Below are 27,565 nucleotides of genomic sequence, written 5' to 3' on the forward strand. Positions count from 1 at the left end.
ATTCTGTCCTATGTTATTTCCTAACAGATCTATAGTTTCACATTTTCTTTTAGATCTATGATTTGAGTTGGCACAGGAATTTTACCCCTCCTGACCAGCCTGGAGTTTTGATTGTAAGTTTTCTGCAGAGTCTATGCACAGCCTTTCTTCCCCTTCCCCATTCTGTGATGAGATTCTCCTTTTTACTGAAGTTCCCTTCATGGGTGGAATGTTAGATCTCAATAGCCTTCCTTGTTGTCTCTTGCTCACTATGGGAAACATGTACTCAGACTGCTTCATCAACTGGGATCTACAGAGGATGAAGGGCAGAAAAAATCTTTGTTCTCATTTGTGGAAAGCACTAAAAATTACTAATCATTTTTTTTTCCCTGACAGTATCTTATACTAAAAAATTTGGTCTTGTTTGGACATGTTTCCTCCATGTCACAACAGAAACAGTTTTGAACCCAATGACCATTCTCCAGATACAGCACTGTGAAGTTGTAGGATGAGTGGCTGAATAAAAACAAAGACTATGGGCAGAAGTGATTATTCCCATCTTTAAGTATGGAGTGTATTTAGCTTCCCTTCGTTTCTTCTCTGCTCCCAATTCTTTACTGTACTTTTTACTTTTTAAAGGTAACTATATTTAATACATAAAATATATTGTATGCAAAATTATACATCAAACAACAGAGAAAGTAAAACTGAAACAAAAACACTAGCATGACCTTACCTCCCAGTGGCAATGGAACTCTTCTGCCTTTAGTCTCCATCTTTTTTCCATGCATTTAATAGTGGAAACTATACTGTGTTCTCTAATTTCTGTCTTGCCACTTATCTTTCTGTCTCTGCATCCATCCACCCATTTATTCATGGTTAATTTCAACCAAATGCCCAGTAACTGAAGTCACAGTTTAGAAGTATGACAGATGCCACCACCAGCAAGAGTGTAAATGGGTATGGCTTTTTTTTTTTTCTTTTGAGACAGGGTCTCGCTACATTGCACAGGTTGGTCTTGAACTCCTGAGCTCAAGTGATCAGCTCACCTCGGCCTCCCAAAGTGCTGGGACTATAAGTGTAAGCCACTGCGCCTGGCCAGGTATGGCTTTTGGAAAAGCAAGTTGGCAGTGTAGTATACGTATATAGGAATCTCAAACAGTTCCCAACCTGTAGCCCAGTAACACTATTTCTGGACTATTTCCTAAGAAAACAACCAAAAAAAAAACATTAAGGCAAAAATTTTAATGCATAAACATATACACTGCAGCATGATTTAAAATCATTCAATACTGGCAACAATGGAAATACCATATTTTAGAAATAAGAGGATGGTTTGATACATGCACTCGAAGAATATTTTGTATCAATTAAACTTTAGAAGTCATGTTTATAAAGACCTTTTATTAACACGATAAAATGTTTATGATACAACATTAAAACAAAAAAATCAGTATACAAAACGGTACACACAGTTATATCCCAACTGTTTGTATAAAACACAGACATAAAAAACACTAACTATGTTATCTCCCCATAGTGGGATTATGGGTGACTATTAGGCTATTACTTCTGCTTGTCTATCTTTTTCAAGCTTTCTACAGTGAATATGAATTACTTTTATAATAAAAAAAGAAGTTTATTTAAGGATTTTAAAAGTTACATACAAGCCAGGGCCAGTGGATGATCTTGTCCAGTCTTAAGGCAATGAATATAAACTGGAGAATGTTGACAGAACACAGGATTTCTAACTAAAAATGAAGAGAAGAATCAGTTAAACAAAGTATAATTTGCATTTAATACTGCAGTAATTTGGTTAACACACTAAAAGACAATACACATTATAATACAGTGTAACTTGTGTAATATTATGTTGCGCTGGAAACTCCTGATTTTCAGTACCAGAGGGGCACAGCAGTATTATGGCAAGGGGAAATATGGCTCGGCCTGCTGCCTTGTCCCTCTGCTGTCTTGCCCCTCTGCTGCCTTGCCCTTTGTGGCCTGAGGCCTGAGCACAGATGAGAACCTTGTTTCCAGGTTCGCTGGGAACACAGGCTAACTGCAATAGACCACTAAGCTTCCTTCATGCCCCTACAAACAACACTGTCTACTCAAAACCATCCTTGTGCGTCCTTCTTCTCATACCTCAGATTTGCCCTTGGATCCCACCCTTTCCTTTCAGGCTCCTTGAGGACCTTGTCACATCAAGCCATCAATTATAGATTCTTTACTGTATCTTTAACCCCACCTATTCCATTGATCCCTCCTAGCAGCACAGAAACAACTCCTTCTCATTAAAAACTAAAAACCCCAAACCAGATAAACTCACCCCATCCTTTGATCCAAGACCCCTCTTAGCTTCGGGTATCTCTCTGTGAGACAGTAATGAATATGCAAGCCCCTACTATCTCATTTACCATTCCCAGCTTCCTCCACTGTGATCTGGCCTCCACCCCCCATGACCATCAGAAGACAGCTTTCATCAAAGTCACCAATAACCAGGAGACAGCAAAAACACTTCAGTTGGCATCCTACTGATATTGTGGATGGGTCTTTCCTGTTTGCTCCCCTCCTCCTGGCCTTCTAGGATCCCACCATGCAGTCTTGGAGCTCTCTGGAGTGCTCTGGTAATTCCTTCTGTCTCCTTTTCCCCCTCCTTAAATGGTGATGCTCCCCAGAGCCACAAACAGTCTTCTCTCCCCATTAGGGAGACAGACACAAGAACACACATATTTTCACTCACCCACTGCACCCTGGACTGGGGGAGAAGAAATTTCAACCAGACCCTTGGCTTCCATTATTACCTCCTTAGTGGTGAGTTCTCTCATCTGTCTCCAACTTAGCCTTCCTGCTGCATAGCAAACCCAGCTGTGCATATGCCACTCGGCTCTCCTAGAGGCACCTCAAATGAAGCCAGTCCCAAATAGAGGTCATTATCGCCTGCACTTAGAACCTTATCTCTCCTCTTTCTATAGCCTCTCATGTCACTTTGAGGCACAAAAGTGGTCTCATTTCTCAAGCCATGAGCCCGGGAATCACCCTGTATTCTTTTTCCTACACTGTTGCATTCAGTCACCACATCCTGTCCACTGTAGCGTCCAGACTTCTCCTGAATCCTGTGCCCACTTTCTATCCTGATGATGACTGCCTAGTGAGGCCTTCTTCCTCACCATCCCCCTACCACTTCAGCAACCCCTTACTAACCTCCTGCCTCCAGTTCAAATGCCCTGCAGGCTGCTCCTCACTCTGGTAAAGTACATTCTTGACCACAGAATCGAAATCTGGGACCGGGCCCAGAGCTTCCCAAAGTTCTCAGTACATAGGTACATGAGGAATTTAGTAATTCCTCCATAGACTTCTAGGCCAAAAGAAATCCCTAATGTGGCTGGGAATGCCAACCATTGCATTGATTTAAGTAATTACGTCTAACCTAGTAAGTATTTCTAAGTAGCCACTTGAAAAAATAATTCATATAAATCTAAAGAAAAATGTTAATATTATTCTTAAATAACCAAAACTAATTCCCAGTGGGATGCGTGTGCCTGTCAGGTAGCTCACCATTTCCCACGCCTTGGAATCAGACAAGGTGCTCCCACTCTTGTCACCTGTTCTTCACCTGGATTTTCACACAGCACTAGCCTTTTGAGTTTTCAAAGCAGCTGCCGAAAACCCAGCTTCTTAAAGATATGACGTCACTGAAAGGAATGCAGTGTGGCCTAAAAATAAACCTGTAAACTATTTCAAGCTAGTAGTTTGTATGGTGTCCCAACAAATGTCAGGTATTACTGTTTTCCTCAAAATGTCCACTATCCCCTGGTGCCCTGCGAGTGCACTGGGGTGCCTGGGGCACTTCAGCACATGCTCTGCAGGCTGAGGATGTGGCCCCTATTTGGCCCAATCCCTCTGTAGAGGCTCCCTCTCATCTCAACTCCCACAGTTCCTTCCTTTCCACCTTGTGCTCCCGTCGGATCTGAACTGCCACAGTCCACTCAGCTGATGGAGTGTTTCCTGCCTCTAGGCTTCAATGTGTCCCAAAAATGCCATCCCTTTCCTCCCGACACAGGGCTCCCTGGCAGACCCTCAACTCCTCCTTCCCATCTCTGCGTGAGCCTACTCCAAATCACCCCCTCACCAACATAGGTACTGTTCTTGCGTCATAGGAGGAGGGAGCTCAGCTCCTGGTATGTTGTTTCTTCCAAGGGCAGGAATGCCAAGAGTGTGAATGTATGAAAGACTTACTTTCTGCAATTCAGGCCCAATGCTGTCCTAGCCCTTGTATAGTTGTCCCTAGGTATCTGTAGGGGATTGGTTCCAGGACCCCCTGTGGATACCAAAATCCATGGATGCTCAAGTCCCTGATATAAATTGGGAATTCTAGGGAGGGTGAAAGTGGACCATCAGATACTCTCCCTCCACAGCTCACTCCTACCTACCAGTCATACCCATGCTGTGGCCTTTCCACCAGCATGAAAATCAGGGAATAGCTCCCCTTGTTCAACGCCAAACCCTTCCTGGTGCTCCGGGTCCCATTCTCCCTGAGTCCCACAGAGCCTTGCTCCATCACCATCCCTCTGTCTAGGTGCCTTCCCCTCACGCCTATACCTGGGATCCAGGCTTATATGCCTGACTCACCCTACAGCTGCTACGTTTACTTCCTAAGCCAACTGCAGTCTTCTTCCTTCACTCTTTATCCACACAGCTCAAAACCAGGCATCTACAGCCTCTAGTTCTCCCCTTAACCCACCAGTATTCAGCTTTGGGCCCTCAGCTTCTGTGCAGTTATGTAGTTATGTGCCCAGGCTTTAGAGTTGAGCCGACTCAAATGGAATCCTGGTTCTGCCCCTTTGCATGTGGCCATGAACAAATGACTTATCTTCTCTGGACCTACCTCACAGGGTTGTGAATAGTTAATAAGAAAACTACTGCATGTGATGTGCCTAGCAAAATGCCTGGCACACAGTAAGTGCTCAATAAACATTATCTGCAATTATTTTCATTACTACTATTACTAGTCCTGGTATTTTATTCATCTGCATATCCCCTATGCTTAGGGAAAAAGGACTTGGCATCCAGTAAATACTTGATAAATGTTTACTGAATGAATAAACAAACACATGGGCACATCAGTATAAGCTAACCAGAGAGCAGGGGAGGTGCTAACTCATGGGGTCTGAGGTGGGGAGATGGTCAGTTTTGAGTGTCAACTTGGCTGGGCTCTAGTACCCAGTTATTTAATCAAACACTAAGCTTGGTGTTGCTATGAAGGTACTGACTTTGAATAAAGGAGACTACCCTCCATAGCATGGGTGGACCTCATGCAATCAGGTGAAGGCCTTAAAAGCAAAAACTGTGGCTTCCTGGAGAGGAAGAAATTCTGTGCCAGGACTGCAGTGTCAACTCCTCTTAGGTCTCCAGCCTGTTCACCTGCCATGGAGATTTCAGACTTGGCAGCCCCACAGTAATGTGAGCCAGTTCCTTAACTCTCTTTATATGTACATCTGTATCTAACCTATCAGTTCTGTTTCTGTCCGATACAGGATATGAAGCTGAGAGAAGGCTGAGGTCCTGGGTGAAAAGCTAGTGTTCTAAGTGAAGAAAGAAAAATGGTTATTTCCATTGTCTTTTGTTGCCTTGTTGTCTCATGATGTAGAGTTGTTAATGATCAAACTCTTCCTAAAAAAGGGTAAGAAACTGACATCTGAATAACTGAGCAAAATATTTTACTTTTGAAAACATTCCTTTTTTTTTTCTTTTTAAGATGGAGTTTCACTCTGTCACCCAGACTGGAGTGCAATGGTGCAATCTCGGCTCACTGCCATCTCCACCTCCTGGGTTCAAGAGATTCTCCAGCCTCAGCCTCCCGAGAAGCTGGGATTATTGGCATGTGCCACCACACCCAGCTAATTTTTGTATTATTAGTAGAGATGAGGTTTCACCACGTTGGCCAGTCTGGTCTCGAACTCCCGACCTCAAGTGATCTGCCTGCCTTGACCTCCCAAAGTGGAAAACATTCTTAAATATATGAAATCTCACCTCTAGTGACCTGTCATGTCGAAAGCCCCAAACACAAGCTGCAACAGACACCGGGGAAACAAAGAACAGCGGCATGAAGACCAGGAGCCAGAAATGGCTTCCTCTCTCGATTCTGTCACAGACCAGAACTTCAAACATCAACAAGAGCAAGTGGATGCCCACTGCAATCAACATGGCTTTAAACTCCACACACGTTTCTCCTTCTGCTCTAAAAAGGGAGAGAAGAAGAAAACACCCTCATTTCAGAATCTCCATTATAAGCAAGCAGTTCAGGGCAAATACCAACTTATACTGATACTTTGAATTTTACTTGAAAATTTGACAAAAGTAAGGGAAATCAGGTAGAAAGCTAACTTAAACCTAAGCTTTGGTAGGCAATCTCTGAAACATCAAAGAACTACTACATAATACCAAATGAACATTACAACCAAACCAGAATTTAATGTTTTAACTGTATAGGCATATTCTCAAAAGTAATAGCCAGTTATTTCCCTGACAATGTACATAAACACTTCTGTTCACATCTTTAAATTCAACAACAAGTTACTTCCAAGAGTATTCAAGCTGATTTGCTTCTGCTGCTAAAACCAGGCAAATACCCCTTAAGTCTCATGATCCTCATTTTCAATGAATTAAAACCATGTAAACCATCCTTCACACAATATTATAAAATAACTCTAGTTCTATGAACAAGTGCCAGTTATATTTCAACAAGATAGTAGTAACTATTGTTAGGTGCTATTTTAAAATGCAAATAAAACATATAAATGATTTTCATTTTCCTTTCTATTCCATTAAGAGAAATTAACACCTGCAGATGAAAGAGAAAGAAGAACAAGAGTTAAAACTGTTCTCAAACAAAATCAGTTTAATTAGTTAAGTATCATACACAATAACCTTAACAGATCTACAATTGAGCAATGGTAAGGCCAGCAATCAGGAAAAGGCTCTATAATGCATTTGAAAGGCCTACAATGTTTATTCAAAATACAGATGAACATTTATGATATACATGTATTGTGGGTGATAAATACACCAGAAGTTAGATCATAGAGAAAATGCTATCAGAGGTTATTCCTGTAGGACCCAACTGTGTTCCACTGGTTAATGTCAACATGAGAATGACCACGCCTGTACATTCCTTACATTCAACCCCACATACACAATTCCTTTCCTTGCTCAAAGCATCTTAAATAAGACCAACAAAGAGAAGTTTGAATATATTCTAAATATCAATTAGTAGAACCTAAATGTTTATTTAACTTTGCATTCTTTGAGAAGCAAACATTAGATATCTGAAAATATCTCATAAAAAAAGAAAACATATACAGCCACACAGGTCATCAATCTTTCAAAACAAAATCTAAGAACTTTGAAACAGCTATACATGAATGTTCCTCACCTGCCAAGGCTTTCTGTGTAACTGTTTTACAGTTCTTAGACATGTATTTGGCATGTAATTTACATGATCTGAATCATTTTATATTTAGTAAACAAAATTTAAAAGTAGATGTAGTGGCTGGACGTGGTGGCTCACACCTGTAATCCCAGCACTATGGGAGGCCAAGGTGGGTGGATCACCCGAGGTCAGGAGTTTGAAACCAGCCTGGCATGGTAAAACCCTATCTCTACTAAAAATACAAAAAATTAGCTGGGCATGGTGGCAGGTGCCTGTAATCCCAGCTACTCAGGAGGCTGAGGCAGGAGAATCACTTGAACCCGGGACGTGGAGGTTGCAGTGGGCTGAGATCACGTCATTGTACTCCAGCCTGGACAACAAGAGCGAAACTCCGTCTCAAAAAAAAAAAAAAAGTTTCAACTTTACACTTTTCCCACACGAGCAGCTGCCTTCTGGGAATTCCTATACTCCTCATCTTCCCAGTGAAGGTTCATAATAGCCTCCCAGTCTTAAGTCCCCTTTTCCCTTTATGTAGTTACAGTCTCTGTGGCAGAGAAGGGAAAGTCTCTTGCAGGTCCCAGCAACACCAGGCTGCATGCTGGTATGAGCCAACTACCAAGAATTTGGGCCAGCAGAGGTATCCAAGAGCAGGGAGGGCAAGAGTTGGAAACAGTAAAGGGTACTCCTCTCCCCTGCCCCTAAAGGCTCTGCTTTCCTTCTTGGCATCCAACCCTTGACTTTCCTCATTCCCTAGCTGCTGTCTCAGGGACTCATGTTCTCCTGGCCAAGCCACCTCCCCTACACTGCTAATAGTCCTAAAGCTCTGGGACTAGGAGGGTGGGACAACGGGAGCCCCAGCTTCAAAACTGAATTGGAGAAAGATCTTTCATGACCAAACATAATATGAGTGTCTTTTCCTAAAAACAGGGTGGTTTCATGCTGCTTAGTCTAGTATGGCATACCAGTTCTGTATTTTGGGTACATTTTGGATTATACAGGCATTTGTGAGCTGGCTGGCAACTTACCCCTAAATGGCACTGCTTTTGCAAGAAAATACATACCAAAGACTAAATTTTCAAAAACACAGAAGAGATCTGTTAGCTTATACTATAGTTCTAAGACCCCAGATAGGCAGAAAATAAAATGGTCCTTACTTCATCAAAAGTGAGAAAAGTCAAGATATTGCTCCCTCATGCTAGAGACCAATGAGTGGTATAAAGCAGTATTACCGATATTGAGGATTTCGTGCCCAGACTCCAGTTCCAACTGAGGCTCCAACAATGACCATTAACTTCCACAGCCATATTGGAGCAAAGACAGCCCAGTAACTCCACTGTATGATGCCATCCAAACGAAGGGCCAGCAGCACAGAGAACAGCAGCAGACAGGCATAGATGAGGAATTTACTAGGAGAAAAGTAAAACGATTAAAGAGGATTCACTTTCACAAATATGTGATACTGAAATGGGGAGCAATAAGAGCCGTATTTGTCAGCATGTAAAAGGAGTCACTAGCTTAACCAATCATTTATTGAAAAGGTCTATGGGGTAGACATAATGTGTTAGGAATAAGAGAAACATAAAGAAGTCTAAAATAAGTCTCCTGCTTTCCAAGGCTTCCTCATAGAAGGAAGACCACACAGAAACATATAATACAGCATGATGTTTGTGATGAGAGCTTGGAAGAGTAAATACAGATTGTGTCTGAGGCACTCAGAAGCAGAGAGGTGGTGACCCTGGAGCTGGTTCCAGAGGGCAAGCAGAAAGCTGCCAGGCAGGAAAGGAAGTGAGATGAGGAGGTATTACAGGCAGAAGGAACTAGCTATACCAAGACACAGAAACTGGAAAAGGCTGATGTGCTCTGAAAATGGGCAAGTTCTATCACGGACTGATTCTATTTCTAAAAAGGCAGCCATCTGTCATATTCATATGGCATGAACATTTTAGTATATGTATTATACTTTCTATGAATGAATAAATTACACATACACACATGCTCACATCTCATATAAAAGGGAATTGCTACTGAGGATGTCCTTGAAATAATTAGAAGTTATACTCTTGAGGACCTCTATTTCCAGCCTTGATTTAATAATGGGAATATAATTTACCTTCCCACCTAAATAAGAAACTTGATACTGTCTACAAAAGAACAGTTTTCAGACATTGACAACAGGCAGTGGAGAACAGGTGAGAGGGAGGAAACAAAGAAGGTAAACCCCACTATTGCCACAGTTTGCAGATCAGAGGCAGTTTCCAGGTTGTAGCAAGAAAGTAGTTACAACTCAACCCTGTCAATAACTATATTAAATATAAATGGCCAACTGAAAGACAAAGATGATCGGATTGGATTAGTAAGCAAGGCAACTATATGCTGTCTATAAGAATCCCACTTTATCTATCTATAAAGACACACACAGATTAAAAGCAAAAGGAAAGAAAAAGTTATACCAAATAAACACTAACCAAAAGAAAGCTGGAATGACTATATTAACATCTGTTTAAGTCTTCCATTGCTGCTATAACAAATTACCACAAACTTAGCAGCTTAAAACAACGTAAATTTATTATCTCACAGTTCTATATGACAGAAGGCCAGATGAGCTTGGTTGGTTTCTCTACTCAGAATCTCACAAGGCTGAAATAAAGATGTCAGTTGGTGGAATGCTTATCAGGGGACTCTGGCAGAATCCACTTCTAAGCTCATTCAGGTTGTTGGTAGAATCCAGTTTCTTGTGGTTGTAGAACTGAGGTACGTGTCTCTTTGCTTGCTGTCACCCTGCAGTTGATCTTAGATAGTAGGGGCTTCTACTGGGTCCTTGCAAATAGGCCCCTACATCTCAAAGCCAGTAATAAGCTATAGCATATTGAATCTTTCTCATGCTTGGGATTTTTTTCTCACTTCTGCCATATCACTTCTGCTTCCAGTGAGAGAAAGTTTTCTGCTTTTAAGAGTTCATGTGATGAAACTGGGTCCACCTGGTTAAGCCAGGCTACTCTCCCTATTTTAAGGTCCATAACTGTGGTAGGCAGAATTCTAAAGAAGTTTCCCAGGATTCCTGTGCCCTGATTATTCAATCAAACAGTAATCTAAGTAATACTGTGAGGGGACTTTGCAGATGGAATTAAGGTTACTAATCAGCTAACTTTACAACAGGGAGAGTATACTGGATTATCCAGGTGTGCCCAGTGTAATCACAGGAGCCCTTAAGACAGCAGAAGAGTAAGTCGGAGAGATGTGGTAGAAGAGAGATGAGGCAGAAGAAGTCAGAGAGATTCCAGACTTGAGAAGGATTCAGCCTGTTACTTCTAGCTTTGAACACGGAGGTAAGGAACCATGAACCAAGGAATGCAGGCAGGCTTTAGAAGCTGAGAATAACTCACAGCTGACAGCCAGCAAGGTAAAGGGGACCTCAGCTCTACAACCCCAAGGAACTAAATTCTGACAATAGCCCAAAAGTGCTTGAAAGCAGATTAATCCCTGGAGGCTCCAGAAAGGAATAGAGCCCTCCTAACACTTTGATTTTGACCCTGTGAAACTAGGCAGAAGACCCATCTGAGTCATGCTATACCCGGACTTCTGACCTAAAGAACTGAGAGATAATAAGCTTGAGTAGTGTCAGTAATTTGTCATGGTAACAGCAGAAACTAATGCTAATAAATATATCTTCAAAGTTCCCTTTGCCATGTAAAATAACATATTCACAAGTTTCAGGGCTTAGGGCCTGAGTATCTGTGTATTTGTGGGGGTGGGGCATTCTGCCTACCACAACATAAGACACAGTATATTTTTGAACAAGGACTATTTCCAGGGACAAACAGAGGCACTTCATAATGATAAAGGGGTCAATTTGTCAAGATCTAACAATCATAAATGTTTATATGCCTAATAACAAAGTTTCACAATACATGTAGAAAATACTGATCGATCTAAAAGGAGAAATAAAAAAAATCAAACTGTTATAAATGGAAATTAACATTCCTTTCTTAGTAACTAACAGAACACATAAACCGAAAATTACTAAGGATATATATGATTGTAGCAACACTATCAACCAACTTGACCTAATTAATATTAATGAGTTCTTCCCAACAAAAGCAAAATACAGATTCCTTTCAAAAACACATGGAACATTCACCAAGACAGATTGAATTCTGGGCCATAAAACAAGGCTCAACAAATTTAAAAGGACTGAAATCACACAAAGTAAATAAGCACAATGGAGTCAAACTAGAAATCAACAGTAGAAAAATATCTGGAAAATTCTCAAAATACTTGAAAATTAAATGCCACATTGCTAAATACTCCATAGGTCAAAGACTATGAAGAAAATTGAAAAACATTTTGGATTAAATAAAGGCAAAAACACAATATACCAAAATTTGTGAGATACACTAAAGCAGTACTTAAGGGAAATTTTAGCATCAAATACTTACATTAGAAAAGATATCAAGTCAATAATCTGAGATTCTATCTTATGAAAATAGAACATGGAGGTAAGGAACCTCCATGTAAGAAAGGGAAGGAAATTTTTAAAAAGTAAACAGAAAGAAGAACCTGATAAATATAAGCACATTAATCAATAAAATACAGTAAAAAGGCATTAGAGAAAAAAAACTATGAAACTAAAAGCAGTTTCTTTGAGAAAATAAGAAAATTGGTAAATCTATAGCCAGAGTAATCAGTAAGAAAGAGTAGGCTCAAATTATTAATATCAAGAATGAAAGCAGGGATATCACTATAAATCCTAAAAATACTAAAGAGATAAGTAGGGGATATTATAAACAACTTTATGCCAGGAAATTTCTTGAAACAAAGACATGGAAACTGCAATTCTAGTTAAAACCTTTTTCACAAAGAAAATGTCAGGCCATGGCAAAATCTACCAAACATTTAGGGAGGAAATAGCAGCAATTCTTCACAAACTCTTGCAAAAAAGATGAGGGGGGAACATTTCCCAATTTATTTTATGAAGCCAGCATTACCCTGATACCAATACTGACCAAGAAAGAAAACTACAGACCAATATCTCTCATGAACAGAGATGCAAAGATCCTCAAAAGATTTTAGCTGACTGAATTCAGCAATATATAAGGATACTACATTATGACTAAGTCTGGTTTAGCTAGGATTGCAAGATCACAATCCTGGATTAACATCTGAAAATCAGTTAGCAACCTTTGTGGTATCAGTAGGCTGAAAAGAAAATCACATGATCATCTCAATAGTTGTTTAAAAGCATTTGACATAATTTGCTACCCATTCAAGGTAAAAGCTCTAAACAAATTAGGATTAGAGAAGCATCTATGAAAAACCTGTAGTTATAATGCTTAATGGTGAGAGACTCAATACTTTCCCCTTAAGACAGGAAACACGGCAAGTTTGTCCACTTCAACACATCTATTCAACATTGTACTAAAGGTCCTAGCCACAACAATAACATGATAAAAAGAAATTAAAAGAATATAGTTTTGAAAGAAAGAAGTAAACCTGTCATTATCTACAGACATTATCTACATTTTCTGTGTAGGAAATCCTAAGGAATCTACGAAAAAGCTAGTAGATCTAGTAAGTGAATTTAACAAAATTGAAGGATACAAGGTAAATGTACAAAAATTATTGCATTTCTATACAGTAGCTATGACAAATTGGAAACAGAAATTTAAAATATATATCATTTACTGCAACTTTCCTATAAATTTAAAACTATTCAAAAATTAAAAGTTTATGAAAAATCCACCATTTACAATAGCATCACAAATATAAAACAGGGGTAAACGTAACAACATATATGCAAAACCTATATACTGACAACTACAAAACACTGGTAGGACTGTGGGGAAGCTAATAAACAATAGAAATTTATTCCTCATAGTTTCAGAGGCTGGAAGTTGGAGATCAGGATGCCAGCATGGCTGGGTTCTGGCGAGGACTGCCTTCTGGGTGGCAGATGGCAGACTTCTCATACCCTTCACATGGTGAAAAGAGAGTGAGCTAGCTCTCTGGTCTCTTCTTATAAGGACACTAGTTCCAACCATGAGAGTTCCACCCTCATAACCTAATCACCTCCCAGTGCTCTGTCTCCAAATACCATCACACTGGGGATTAGAGTCAACTTGTGATTTTTGACGGGACACATTAAGTTCACAACTGCCTAGAAAAATTAAAGATCTAAATGAATGGAGAAATATACTGTGTTCATAGAACACTCACTACTGTTAAGATTTACATCCTCCGTGTATTAGTTTCCTATGGGTGCTGTAACAAACTACTACAAAATTGGTGACTTAAAATAGCACATATTTATTATCCTGTGGCCAGAGGTCCAAAAACGGTTTCACTGGGCTAAAATCAAGATGTCAGCAGGACCTACTCCTTCTGGAGACTCTATGGGAGAATCTATTACTTGTTTTTTCCAGAGCTGTATTTCCTTGGTTCATGGCCCCTTCCTCTATCATCAAAACCAGCAGCATAAAATCTTCAAATCTCTCTGTTTCCACCACACTGCCTTCTCTTAATGTTATCTCCCTCTTTTAAGAAAACCTGTGATTGACTGCATTTATTGCCCACTTGGATAACCCCATCATCTCAAGATCTTTAACAGGTTCCATGGAAGTTAGTATCTTTGAGGGCCATGATTTAGCCTACCACACACACCAAATGAACCAAATTATTTTAAAGAATCAATGCAATACCAATGAAAATTGGAAGCCAGCAGGTTCTTTTGTAGAAATTGACATACTGACTTTAAAAGTCATAATGGAAATGCAAAGGACCTAGAATGGGCAAAACAATTCTGAGAACAAACAAAGTTGGACAATTTATACTATGTGCTTTCAAAGCTTACTATAAAGCTACAGTAATAAGCACAATGTAGTACTGGCATAAGGATAAATATATAGAACATACTAGAGAGTCGGAAAACAGACCCATGCATATTGAGTCAGTTAATTTTCCACAAAGGTGCCAAGGCAATTCAATGGAGAAATAATTATGTTTCAATAAATGGTGGTACAACTGGATAAATGAGGGAAGTACACCCCGACTCTTAAACTCACAACATATACAAAAATTTATGTAACATGGATCATAGACCTAAATGTCATATACAAAACTATAAAATGTCCAAAACACATATGAAAAAAAATACTTGCAACCTAGGGTTAGGCAAACATTTCTTAGATGGGATATGAAATTGGACTTCTCCAAAATGAAAAACTCTTACTCTCCAAAAGATATCTATCATTAAGAAAATGACAGCCAAGCCACAAAGTAGACGACCATATTCTGAAAACATGTATCTGACGAAGTAATCTGTATCCAGTATATAAAAAGGACTTTTACAACTAAAAAAATAAGCAAACAAGCCAATTAAAATGGCCAAAAAATTCAGAGACATCCCATCAAAGAAGGCATACAAAAGCAAATAAGCACACAACAAATACTCAGTATTTTCAGGTGTTAGGACAATGCAAATTAAAACCACAATGAGATAAGATTACACACACACTAGAACTCTTACATATGCTGGTGGGAATGCAAAATAGTACAGCCACTTTAGAAAACATTTTGGAAGTTTCTTACACAGTTAAGTGTATACTTATTCTATGGCCCAGCAATCCCACACCTAGGTATTTTACTCAAGAAAAATGAAAACGTATGTCCACACAAAGACTTGTAATCAAATATTCAAAGAAGCTTTATTCATAATTGCCACTGGTAACAACTCACATATCCATAACTGGTGAATGGTTAACCCAATTTTGGTATATCCATTCAATGGAATACTAATCAGCAGTAAAAAGTAACAAACTACGGGTGAAAACAACAACACTGATGAATCTAAAATGCACTATAAGTAAAATAATTCAGATTGAAAACACAAGATACTGTACAATGCTGCTTATTTGACATTCTGGAAAGGGCAAAACTCTAGACACAGAAAACAGATCAGTGCGGTTACAGATAAGGAACAGAAAGCTTAGATGTTAAATAATTTGTCTAAGAGCTCAGAGTTGGGAGTCAAACCCTTTGACTCCAAAATCCTTTTAATTCAGTATTATACTATACAGGTTTTACACTGATAAATGAACATGTTTAGAAAAGCATCTGAATAAATATCTGCTGAGCAGCTAACGGGTCTCCACTCGGGAAGATTAAGGATAGTCTTTATACTCTTTTGCTTATGATATCTGAGTTATCTGTAAGGTACGTGTACTATTTTGTACTATGAAAATAACACAAGAAACTTCGATTGGAAAAAAGGGAGGAGGGTTGTAAGAAGATGGGACCTACAAAATTAAACTTGGAAGCAAGCCTCTAAGAGAGAAAACTATGCTGGGAAGACCATGAGATTCAGAGGGGAGGCTAACAAAAATATACATAGCATCACTGTGTCATAGTATTCTTACCCGTAAAGTCAGGGCAATAATATGTACCCCATAAGGTGGCTACGAATATAAGATAATGACTATAACAAGTGCTTTGTATAAAGCACTAACTAAGTCAGTGGCTCTCAAAGTTTTTAATATCAAAATTTTGACGTTTAACTCTTAAAAGGACTCCTTTTCAGTTTTTTGTTTTTTTTTTTTTAATTATACATTAAGTTCTAGGGTACATGTGCATAATGTGCAGGTTTGTTACATATGTATACTTGTGCCATGTTGGTGTGCTGCACCCACTGAGGATCCCAAAGAGCTCTTGTTGATGTGGGTTATCCCTATTGGTATTTAATATTTCTGATACAGTGGTTATTCAAAAAATATCTACTCTTTAAAGGTAATAATAAACACATTACATACTAACATAAATAACATTATTTAAAAACATTTCCAAATCCAACACAAATTTAGTGAGAGCAGCAGCACTGTTTCTACAGTTTAGCAAAATTTTAAATGTATGATGTCACAGAAGACGCCTAGATTCTAATATCTACATTGACATTCATTCTGTTGCAATACATTGTTTTGGTTCAAGTATACAAAGAAAATCTGGCCTCACAGAGATGTGTAGTTAGAAAAGAACTATTTTAATAGCTGTTTCAGATAATGGTAGATATTCAACAGGACACCGAAACTCAACAAGTGGTAGTTTCTTAAAGGTTAACTGTGACGTGGAATCCGAAATCATATCAATGACCTTTTTGTACTCTGCTACACTGAAATCCACTGGTCTCTCTTATACTTTCAGTGAATCTTTTATCCCAACATTAGTATATAATACAATGTAGGTCGACTGGAAAATATTGGTTTACTGAGTTATAAAGAACTTTCAAATGTCGACACATTTCATACACAATAGCAAAAAAATATCACATTACTTACTATCTCCACCGACTTCATCAGAAATATTTTAAGTACTGGGAGGCTGTCAAACTCATGGTAGTAGATACAACTTCTCAAAAATTCTGGTTTCCCCATGAAAGATCAAATTTTACCATTTATAAAAAATACCACGAGTTGTTTTCCTTGAAGGTTTGCTTCTTGCATTTTCAAGAAAATGTCTGTCAAACACCATAACACAAATAACCACAGTCTTGTCTGTCAGTTACCCTTCCAAATAAAATGATACTCTATGAAAACAGCAGCTTGTAACTCAGTCACACACGTTTTTCCTTAAGTCAACCACTGCATTTCAGCATACAACAGGCCTTTATGCATTCTTCTCATTTCATCACATGGAATATTAAACTAGATGTGCATTCAGGGGTCAAGATTAAATGAGATTAATATTTTTCTGCCTTATCAAGGACATTCGTAAGTGAAGCTGACATTTTTTTTTAACTGCAAGTGCAGCATGTGGTGGTGAAGAATCCAGTGACAGAAGACTAGTGTAGCTGGTGCCACTGTCCTGATTTGTGCTCTGGCACCAGCTGTTTGACGCACCACTTTTGCACCACCAGTGCCAATGTCGACCAAGGCAAAGAATGTCTTAGTATTATTATTATTTTGACTTTGCGGATACCTGGAAAGGGTCTCAAGGCCCACCTCCAAGGTCTGTGGAAAACAGTCTGACAACCAGCGTACTCAATACACATTAGTTAATATTATTAATACTCAGAAACAAAAACAGGCTTTTACAAGCTGCTACAAAGAGAGGGAGAACATTTAAAGAAACAAGATAAAAATGACTTCATCCCTTAGACTTTGGACAAGAAGAGAGCCTGTGTCAAGGTGGGGTGGAGTGGGATTCACAAGTTAATAGAAATGGAGTTATCACCACAAATACAGTGCACAATTAGTAGAGGCAGAAGTCTTCTCTCTTAAAGCAGAGGGGAATATTCCAAAATCTAAAAAAACAGAACCAATTTGTCAACTAAAGCCTGTGGCTACAAATATAATTATCAGAAACAATGGACTTGAAAACACACAGACTATTTAAAAGAAATTAGTGGATTCAAACATTAACAAATGCTAAGATAATGACAGACACAGGATTCATACGTAAATTAGATAATAGTACAGGTAATTTTATCCTAAAGGATTTTCAGACTATAAATTAAAAGTAGATTGCTGGTGGTGGTTGGGGGGGTAAATGCTGTAAGCTAACTTCATTATCCTCTGTAAAACAGTTTCCTTATTTAATAAAAAAAGAGAATAGTGGAACTAAAGAAAAGGGAAGTTACCAAAATGTTTTAAATGCTGGAAAAGTGATTATTTTATGTGGTTTTTGACATAATTTAAAGGAAACTTAAAATTTTATGTCTATTACATGGAAAATAGAAAAGATAAACTTACAAAAGGACACACAAAATATAATTCATGATTCTGACTTTAACTACTCGTTAGGTTAGAAAAAAATATACATGGGCTGAATTTCTCTTATTAATTCTATTGCTGCCATCAAAACTGCCACAAAACCAGAGTGGCCCGCTTAAAAAGCATAAACCTAGTGGTTTAAAAAAGCATAACCCTACGTTCTGGGAGGTCAGAGTTCAATTAGTGGGTCCGCTGGTGGCCTAAATACGTTAAGCGTGTCATCTGCGAACTATGCCCTTCTGAAAGCGCCTCTAGAAGAGCAATGTTTCTTTGTCTTTGCTAGCTCTAGAGGCTAGCCCATACCTGTTCTCCGCCTGCTAGACTCCTCATATGTGCGCGCCCTGGGACTCCTACATCTCAAAGCTTCAACACATGAAGAATGCAGTACCTCACTGCTATAGCTAAATCACTCTGACTCCTTTTCTGAGTTCCCTTGCGGCTCTATATTTAAGGACCCTGTAAAATAACATTGCCGCCCCAGCCAGAGAATCCAGAATAATCCATCTTAAGTCAGCTGATAGCAAAACTTAATTCCATCTGCCTACCTAATTCGCCCCTTGCCATGTAACAAACATATTCCCTGGCTTCCATGCGATTAGGATGTGGACATACTTGGGGCTCCATTTTCGCCTACCACCCTCTACTTAAAGAAAGCTTGCTCCTAGAGTTAAGAAAGTAAATCTGTACCATTCAAGAGTTACACTTAGAACCAAAGCTCAAAGTCGAATCCAACTATCAGAATCAGTATGACGAGAGGTTGTAGATGCCTGGATCAGACAAGAGACATTTACTATCTTTAAAATTTAGTAAATTAGATTTCAAAGCCAAAAGTATTAAAATGCTAAGAGGGAGAAAAAAAAAAAAAATGCTTAGAGACTAATAAGGAAAACCTAAATAACAAAACCTAACAACAGACCATGGAATATGCGAAATAATTTTCATAGAATGTTTCTTTTCTTTTTTTTTGAGACGAGTCTCGCTCTGCTCGCCAGCTGAAGTGCAGCTGGCGCGGATCTCACTCATGCAAGCTCCCCTCCCGGCGTTACGCCATTCTCCCGCCTCAGCCTCCCTAGCTGGGACTGCAGGCGGAGCTTGCAGTGAGCTGAGATCCGGCCACTACACTCCAGCCTGGGCCACTACACTCCAGCCTGGGCGACAGAGTGAGACTCCGTCTCAAAAAAAAAAAAAAAATTACTAAAATACAATTGAAATATAAAAACACCTGGGCAGCTGCCAAAACAAAACTCAGAGAAAATGTGTTCATTTCAAATGTTTAAATAAAAGTAGAAAACAAAGAAAAAAGAAGAGGCAAAGGAAAACTAGTAAACTGAGTTTCTAAGAAATTTGGGGAAAAAGCCAAGACATGAAAATAATAAAAGTAAAAGTAGAAATATAGATATAAAAATGAAACTGATCAGTAATCCCAACAGCTGGCTTTAAAAAAAAATTAAACTACAAAGCTGATCAAGTAAAACAAAGTAATATAATCAGAAAGTTCAAAAGATGTAATTCATACACACTCCTAGTTGGGTAAAGAAAGAATAGTATCTTAACTATATCAATATATTTGGAAGCAAAGTCTAAAAGGTGACTGCATAGCCAGAAGGAAATATCAAGCCTGATTTGCAAGAGAATACACAATAATGTGCAATAATACAGTGATAAGAAAAATGCATTTACAAAAACAAGTTACGGTCATAGCCTAAACTACTTTGAGTTACTTTTCAAGAAATATTCAGACCAGATTCCAAATATAAAAACAGACTGCTTAATTCTCCACAAACCTGGGAGAATTGGGAGGTTCCAGTTTAACATTAATCACTACTTCTTAAAATGCATCTTTCCAGTTACACCTTTAGAATGGATTTATTCCACTCTCATTTGAATCTGTAGTGTTAGTATACTATGAATCACTAAGTAGTGTTACCTGATGTCCTCTCTGAAATTTACATGGAGCTTTCTGCTCAGGCTCAAATTCCCTCTCTCCACTTTGCAGGGCTGGGAGAATAGGTAGGGAGAAAAGGAAGCAGGGAGGGAGAGAATATACATAGCAAAGGAATGATGACTCTGAGTGTAAAAGTTCTGGTATCTGTTTTCTGCATATCATAAGAACGCAGCTGGACTCTTTTTAGACCTATCAGTTTTTTTCCAGTGGAAGCTGCTGGCTTCCCTGGAGCACATACACGCGCCTTAACACATGCCTGCATGCACGTACACACGCACAGGCACATACGCACACACAGACTTTGGATGGCACATCCCAGTTTACAGCTTGACAGAATGGCTCCAAATGACAACCTGACATTCTCACAAACTATCAAGGGAATTGCCCCTCTTACACCTTATTAACCAAATTTAAAGTCTTTTAGTGGAGATTTTAGCTGGTTTTATTAAGATGAAAAATGTTTAAGAGCATTTAACCAGTAGATACAAAAAAGCACAAAAGCCAAATAAAAGCAGAGCCCACGCCAGTAGGAAGATCTGCATTTAAGTTCCTCAACTGCTATTCATCAGCGGTGTGGTCTTGGGTGAGTTATTTTCCCCCAGGTCTGTTTCCTCATCTGATTCCTCATATACTGATTCATTAAGACAAGGGTATGTGAAAGCACTGTGTAAATGATACATTTTACCCATTCTAGTTTTAGCAGTACTATGAAAGACAAAAGTTCTGCCACACTGTAGGTAACAATCTTGTTCAGCAATCATTATTGTCACTATTAGGTTGGAGCTGACAAAGTATGAGTCTCTACTTATAAAGCATCTATCTCCAGAGTTCGAGGCTTTTGTCTTAAATTCCAGTCACCTTGTACAGGCATGACATATCAGGCAAGATAATTAAAAACTCAAGCTCCATATTAGAAAGCTTAACTTCTGGAGTCCTAGGAAACTATCTAAAACTCCTTCAATCCACCGTCTCTCCTGTACAACAAAGATTTCCCAGTGGTAGATGTCTATTTGTACTCAACATCCACTCATTCAGCACCTAATTCAGCACCTCCAAATCCTGGCTCTCAAAGGACACAGCTAAGAACAATGTGTGTATAATTATCAAGTAATAGGAATGATATTTTTAAAACTAAAAATTATACATTCAAATGAGATTTCTCTCCTTTAACCAGTCCCCTTGGGAGGCAATGCAGTAATTCCAATGGTACTTCATTACTCAAATCATCTTTGAAGCTTTTTTCTTGGAAGCACCTTGAGAACCTGCAGTCTGATCTTCTAACTATCCCAAATGGTACTCAATTTTCACTGAGGGTGGATTCGAATTTTGGAAATGGCAAACAGTCAGTCAGAGCCAAGGTTAGTGAATAGGATGTGTGATCAAACTAGGTGGAACTATTTTGGTTGAAAATGATAGATGATCATAAAGCAATGAGATGGATCCTCTTATGTGATATGTAAACTGACTTTAAAGGGAATTCCAGATGAGTAACAAGGAGTATGAACGATGGAATAGGTTTATACATTCTCTTTCCCCAAGTAACTTCTTTGAATGACAACACTCATTTAGGTGTATAAGCGCCACTAAGAGGTTTGTTTCAATTACTTACAATTCGTAAATAGAGGGTTCCTTAGTATACTGGATCTACAATGTCATGGGGGAAAGGAGTTGTCACTTAACTAGAAATATGGCATGGCATACAGGAAAGAGCACAGGCTTCATGAGACTGACATGGATTCGAATCTTGACTTGGATTCTTCCTGTTTGAGAAACTTCAGGGAAGTCAGAAGCTGTCAAGACTTTAAAATAAGGCTGATATCTAATTTTGCAGGGTTGTTGTAAAGATCATGGATAATGGATGCAAAGCCCCTACATTGGGCCTGGCATGTGGTGGGTACTCAAGAAGTCACAGCTATTATTAACAGCAACATCAGTAAAATCAAGACCATTTTCTGACTGTAGGTGGCTTGAGAGGACAGAACAACAAATAAGCAGTCACTTGAGTGGTAAGTAGTTCATTGACAGTATTGACAGTACACTTGTGCATTGGATACTGCTTTCTTAAAAACAATAACCTGTAAAAAATATTTGCAGTAACTAACACTATATATTTTTAATTCACACGACACATGTCATCTGCAGTGCTCGTACCACACGGACCTTTTCACTACCTGAACATACCAGGCACTATCATGACCCCATGCCTTTGTGTACTTTGTCCCTTCTGAGATACTGAAAGGGGCCAGCCCCTCCACACCTATGGGTATTTCTCATCAGGTGGGACAAGAGACTGAGAAAAGAAACAAGACACAGAGACAAAGCATAGAGAAAGAACAGTGGGCCCACGGGACCAGTGCTCAGCATATGGAGGACCCGCACCAGCACTAGCCTCTGAGTTCCCTCAGTATTTACTGATCATTATTTTTACTATCTTAGCGAGGGGAGTGTAGCAGGGCAACAGGTGGGGAGAAGGTCAGCAGGAAAACATGTGAGCAAAGGAATCTGTATTATGAATAAGTCCAAGGAAAGGTACTGTGCTCAGATGTGCACATAGGCTAGATTTATGTTTCTCTTTACCCAAACATCTCAGTGTAGCAAAGAGTAACAGAGCAGTATTGCTGCTAGCATATCTTGCCTCCAGCCACAGGGCAGTTTTCCATCTCAGAATAGAACGAATGAGAATGGTCAGCTTTACACCGAGACATTCCATTCCCAGGGACAAGCAGGAGACGGAAGCCTTCCTCTTATCTCAACTGCAAAGAGGCCTCCCTCTTTCACCACTCCTCCTCAGCACAGACCCTTCATGGGTGTCGTAAGGCCTTTCCTTTCCCATGAGGCCATATCTCAGGCTGTCTCAGTGTGGGGAAACCTTGAACAATACCCAGGTTTTCTTGGGCAGAGGTCCCTGCGGCTGTCCGTAGTGCACTGTGTCCCTGGTTAATCGAGAATGGAGAATGGCGATGACTTTTACCAAGCATACTGCCTGCAAACATATTGTTAACAAGGTACATCCTGCACAACCCTAAATCCATTAAACCTTGATTCATTACAGCACATGTTTCTGTGAGCACAGGGCTGGGGCTAAAGTTACAGGTGAACAGCATCTCAAAGCAGAACAATTTTTCTTAGTACAGATCAAAATGGAGTTTCTTGTCTTCCTTTTCTACATAGATACAGTAACAATCTGATCTCTCTTTTCCCCACAAGATACCCTTCCAACTCTCTAGTCTGATGACAACCCTACAATTTTAGCTCAAAAGTCTGGTTTAAAAGACTAGCTCAATGCAAAACCCAGCTCAAAAGTCATTTCCATTATAGACTCTTCCCTGCCTGCTCGAGACAGAATTAGTGGCTCTGCCATTTGTACTTCCAAGACATTTGGTTTCTTTGTAATGCCTCATACTCTACTGAATTCTTATTTCCCTTTCATTTCTGCTTCTTCCACTAGGCTTATGCATTGAGAGGAGGACTACATTCCATTTATTTTTGTACTTAGAGCACCTAGTACATTGCTTGGCATGAGATAGGAACCTAGGAGATGTGTGATGAATCAATGTTCTAAAAATACTTTGCAAATAACTATTAGAGGCCAGGTAGCTGCCTTTAGTGAACTATATTACCAGCAATCGCATTCCTTTTTCCTGACTTCAAACAAGGGACAAGATAACTTATATGGACTACAGAATGTCTTTTGAAGATGCAGCATATAGAAGTTTCCAAACACTACTGATCTCATCAGTACCCTATGCCCACATGACGGAACCCCCGGAGCAACATTTCTCAGCCTTTGTTCCAGTCTAGCCCACCTGAGGGATATACCACACTCTCATCAGGAGCTCACCACACAGATGACTAAGAAGGCCCAGTAGAGTTCTTACAGCCTTCCAGTGCCACATGGCTGCGAGGGTGGAAGAGCCTTCTCTGAACCAGCAACTCCCCCAATGTAGCAGAAAATTTCAAGGCTCCGTGGTGAGTGCAGGGAGCCCACCTAATGCTACCTACTACCAGATCCCTACCACCCAAAATGCCTCAGAATCAGTTTGCCTATTCTAAGAACAGGGCTCTTTCACTGTTAGGAAGCCTCAGACATCCAAGGAAGGACTTGTTTGTGGGTCCAGTACATCTGTTTCAGCATGTGTTAACCTGCATAACTAAAAAGCAATTATGAAAAGAAGTTCATGATCAACCAGTTCTGTGCCAGATGGAAAGAGGCAGAGTGGGTCAGCTGGCAGCCCTGTACATCTGAGTGTTGACACCTGTGAATCATTCTCTGTCACTGCAGTTTCCAGAGCCTTGCCAACACGGCAGTGGGTTCAGACTTACCAAGATCCAAAAGGTTGGAAAGGGGATCTGGAGCCATGACCCATGCCTTGGGACCCACCAAACCATGACAGTGACTATTTCTGTAACAAAGACATACTCTTCAAAGTAAATATAGCCATATTCTGCCTTAGTGCCATGTTATTTCCCATCTCTCCAATGGAATGGCTGCACTCTGAAGGTGGGAAGAGTGTGAGAAGAAAGAGAACCAGGCCACAGACCACCAGGAAAGTAGTGATTGAAAGCAGCAGCTCTAGATTTCTCTTATAGGCTCTGGAGAGTTATCCACTCATTTATTCAAAAAATATTTATTGAGCCAGGTACTATTCCAAGTATGCAGGCTACAATACTGACACAGTCACAGTCTTGACCCCATAGAACTTAAAGTTTAGTGGGGAGGAAGGTATTAATCAAATAAGAATCTAGACAGACACAAGGGTACAAATATGTACTATGATGGAGGAGTAGTAAATACTACAGGAACCGTAGAAACAGGGAGCAGTAAATCTGGTCAGGGAAGTCAGGAGAGCTTCCCTTAGCAAGTGCCAAGTGAGGATAAATAGCAGTTCACTAGGTCTAGAGGAGAGGAAAAGAGAGGGAAACATTCCTGGTAAAGAGAACAGTAGGTGACAAGGTTCTGGGGTAGGAGGGAGATACTGAATGGATTCAAAATTAGAGGAAGGGGGCAAAGCAGTAGCATCAAGGTTTGAATCCCCAGCATAAGGCAACTTCTGTGTACACCCCTCAGTTTTCCTTCTAGCTATTGGGAAGGCCTTCCTCAGCATGCAAGGAGACTAAAGCACATTGTCAAAAACTAGGAGTGCTCAGGAGACATGAAACACTACCAGCTAAAAAAACAAATCTGATTTACCAATAATACCTGGCCAATGTCCTCTTGAAATATCTGTAAAATTAAGGAACTCACCACCGGCAACAATGAATCAGGAAAATGGCACAGTATAATAGACCTTTAAACTTTTCAGGCAGAAATACATTTTAATCCAGGTAGAATTAAGATATTGATAAATATGTTGATAATTACTATAAATCTGCTTAGATACCAGGTATTTCATTGTAATTTCATATACTAATTTTTTGGGGGGGAAAAGGGCTAAAGGAAAAAATGGTTAAAGGTAATATCAGTGCAGCACTATTTTGCTTTGGCAACTCTTGTTAGCCAGTTTGATCACTTGAGGCAGTTTCTTGTGGCTTCTGAATTATCTGTCACCTTGCAAACAAGTCATGTAGGTTTCTATTTGTAAGGCACTTTGTAATCAATCATTAATTGGCCTCCTTACCCTGCTGAGAGATTATACTCATTCTACAAATAAAACAATAGATGAGTGAGTTGCCCAGGGGCACAAAACAATTCAGTTTTTACTTAACTTTCTTATCACCATCTCCAAATAGAAGACACACATGGCTTGTCCAGCTACAGCACCAACCCTACTACCCTGCAGACCAATCCTAATTCCCTGATGCAGCAGAGGAAGGGACTGCAGTTAGTTCTGTTACCTCCTCTATGCCTTCGAGGCCAGCAATGATAATGTCTGCACTGTGTTAGAGACACTGGCACTGCAGACCAGAACATGAACTCAAAGTGGAATAAGAGCACACAGAAAGTCACAATGACTCACAAGTTAAAATGTCACCATCCCTAGGGAGACTGCACCCTCAACATACAAATACTTCCCTAAAACTTCCTTTCATCCTCAACAAGCAGCCAAGACAGCGGTCCCCATAGTTGGCCCCCATAGTACAGCACTGCACAGTACTGTAAGGCATCTTAAGTGTACAAGCCCTTCTTCACCCCTATGCTGAGACCGCCAGCATCTAAAGCACCTAGCATATGTTACAGCACACAAATGTTCACTGAGCGCATGTCTTCCCAACTAGCAAATAAGGGAAACGCATACTCCCTTCGGAGAGCAGTGCACTTAAGAGATCAGTTAGGCCAACTCCTTATTTTACAGAAGGGCCAAAGAAGGGCAGAGAATCACCCAGTTACATATGGCCTGGTCTCCAATTCAAGTCTTAGGGCTCAGTTTAGTTTCACAAACATTTTATATGCCAGATACAGTGGGTGGGACGCGCTGGGGACACTGAGATGAGCAGGAGATGGTCTCAACTTCAGGGAGCTCACAGCCTGGGGGAAAGAACAGTTACAAAATAGTCCTGGAAGTGCAAGGACAGGCGCTTGAGTTCTTAGCCAGTGTTTTCTCCACACTGTCCACTGGGTGTTCCCCATCTGGAAAAGAAGGACAGCAATATCTACTTCCTGCAAATAAACTTGTAGTGAAGACTGTTGAGAAAATGAGTATGGAAAATGATCAGGCTCACCCAGAAATGCATTATATAAGGCATTGCCATATCCTGACACTGACTCCAAGTATTCAACAGTGTTGCAGGTATCCGTTCAACAAAGAACCAAACAAGAGAGGGATGGGCACAGACCCAAGGAAAACCCCAAGGACTGCGCGGAACTGGAGGAAACAGCTGGGGTGGGGGTAGGGGTGTTGGGTCAAGTGAGACGGCCCTGACGCGGAGAATGGAGGGCCCGCAGCGGGGTAGAAGAGGATGGAACCGAGAGGAAGAAATTGGGACACCAACGAGGGACAGCAAGCAGAGAGGAATGGGGCTCCCTTGGGGCAGGACGGGGCTCGCGGCCGGGCAGGGGCTGAAGACACCGGGCACGGGAGGAGGAAGCGGGCGGGCGCCGAGGCCGACAGCTTTGCCTAGGGACAGCTTGCACCCGCAGGGAGGCTCGGGCAGGCGCCCGGGTCCTCGGGCTGCAGCATCTCGCCCGCCGTGCCTCCCCGGAGCCGAACACCAGCCCTTGCCCGAGCCCATAGCGCGGACTCCCGGGGGCGCCAACGACGCCACCTCACCTCGGGTTGAAGTCCTGGAAGAGGCCCCTCAGGTTCATGGCGGAGAACTTCACCGCGGCGTCCTCCTCCTCCTCCCCCGCAGCCCGTGCTACACAGCCTGCGCCTTACAGCGGGTTCATGGCGCCAGCTCCAGCCGCGTCCCCGCTGCTGCTCCCGCTACTGCTCCCGCCACCGCCGCCGCCGCCGCCACCGCCCGGAGAAACCTGAGCCACCGCCCCCTGCCCCTCCTTCCGGGCTTCCGTAC

The 27,565-nt window shown here is 40.5% G+C and overlaps 1 protein-coding gene across 3 annotated transcripts; it reads right to left on the minus strand.

Moving 5' to 3' along the window:
* Nucleotides 1–1,038: 1,038 nt before the first annotated feature.
* TMEM185A (transmembrane protein 185A) lies at nt 1,039–27,565 on the minus strand. Of its 3 annotated transcripts, XM_017862952.1 has the most exons (5): nt 27,322–27,565; nt 8,641–8,817; nt 6,013–6,220; nt 1,647–1,730; nt 1,039–1,183 (listed from the first exon to the last, which is right to left on the minus strand). In XM_017862952.1, exons 1-5 carry the CDS (start codon nt 27,357–27,359, stop codon nt 1,166–1,168), a joined length of 525 nt encoding a protein of 174 aa, XP_017718441.1. In that variant the 5' UTR covers nt 27,360–27,565; the 3' UTR covers nt 1,039–1,165. The 3 variants fall into 3 exon arrangements, with proteins under 3 accessions (XP_017718441.1, XP_017718442.1, XP_017718443.1); XM_017862953.1 differs by lacking the exon at nt 1,039–1,183 and having other exon boundaries at nt 1,367–1,730; XM_017862954.1 differs by lacking the exon at nt 1,039–1,183 and having other exon boundaries at nt 1,645–1,726.

This window comes from Rhinopithecus bieti, unplaced genomic scaffold (assembly GCF_001698545.2).
Source record: "Rhinopithecus bieti isolate Rb0 unplaced genomic scaffold, ASM169854v2 scaffold_67094, whole genome shotgun sequence".
Taxonomy (NCBI): Eukaryota; Metazoa; Chordata; class Mammalia; order Primates; family Cercopithecidae; genus Rhinopithecus; species Rhinopithecus bieti.

Bases quoted from the DNA above. Each gene is read 5' to 3' on its own strand.
- TMEM185A (XM_017862952.1), bottom strand. From the start codon at position 27,359: ATGAACCTGAGGGGCCTCTTCCAGGACTTCAACCCGAG. The intron at 8,818-27,321 runs GTGAGGTGGCGT...CTTTTCTCCTAG, and splicing joins TTCCAGGACTTCAACCCGAG to TAAATTCCTCATCTATGCCT. The intron at 6,221-8,640 runs GTAATACTGCTT...CTCCCTTTTTAG, and splicing joins GCACGAAATCCTCAATATCG to AGCAGAAGGAGAAACGTGTG.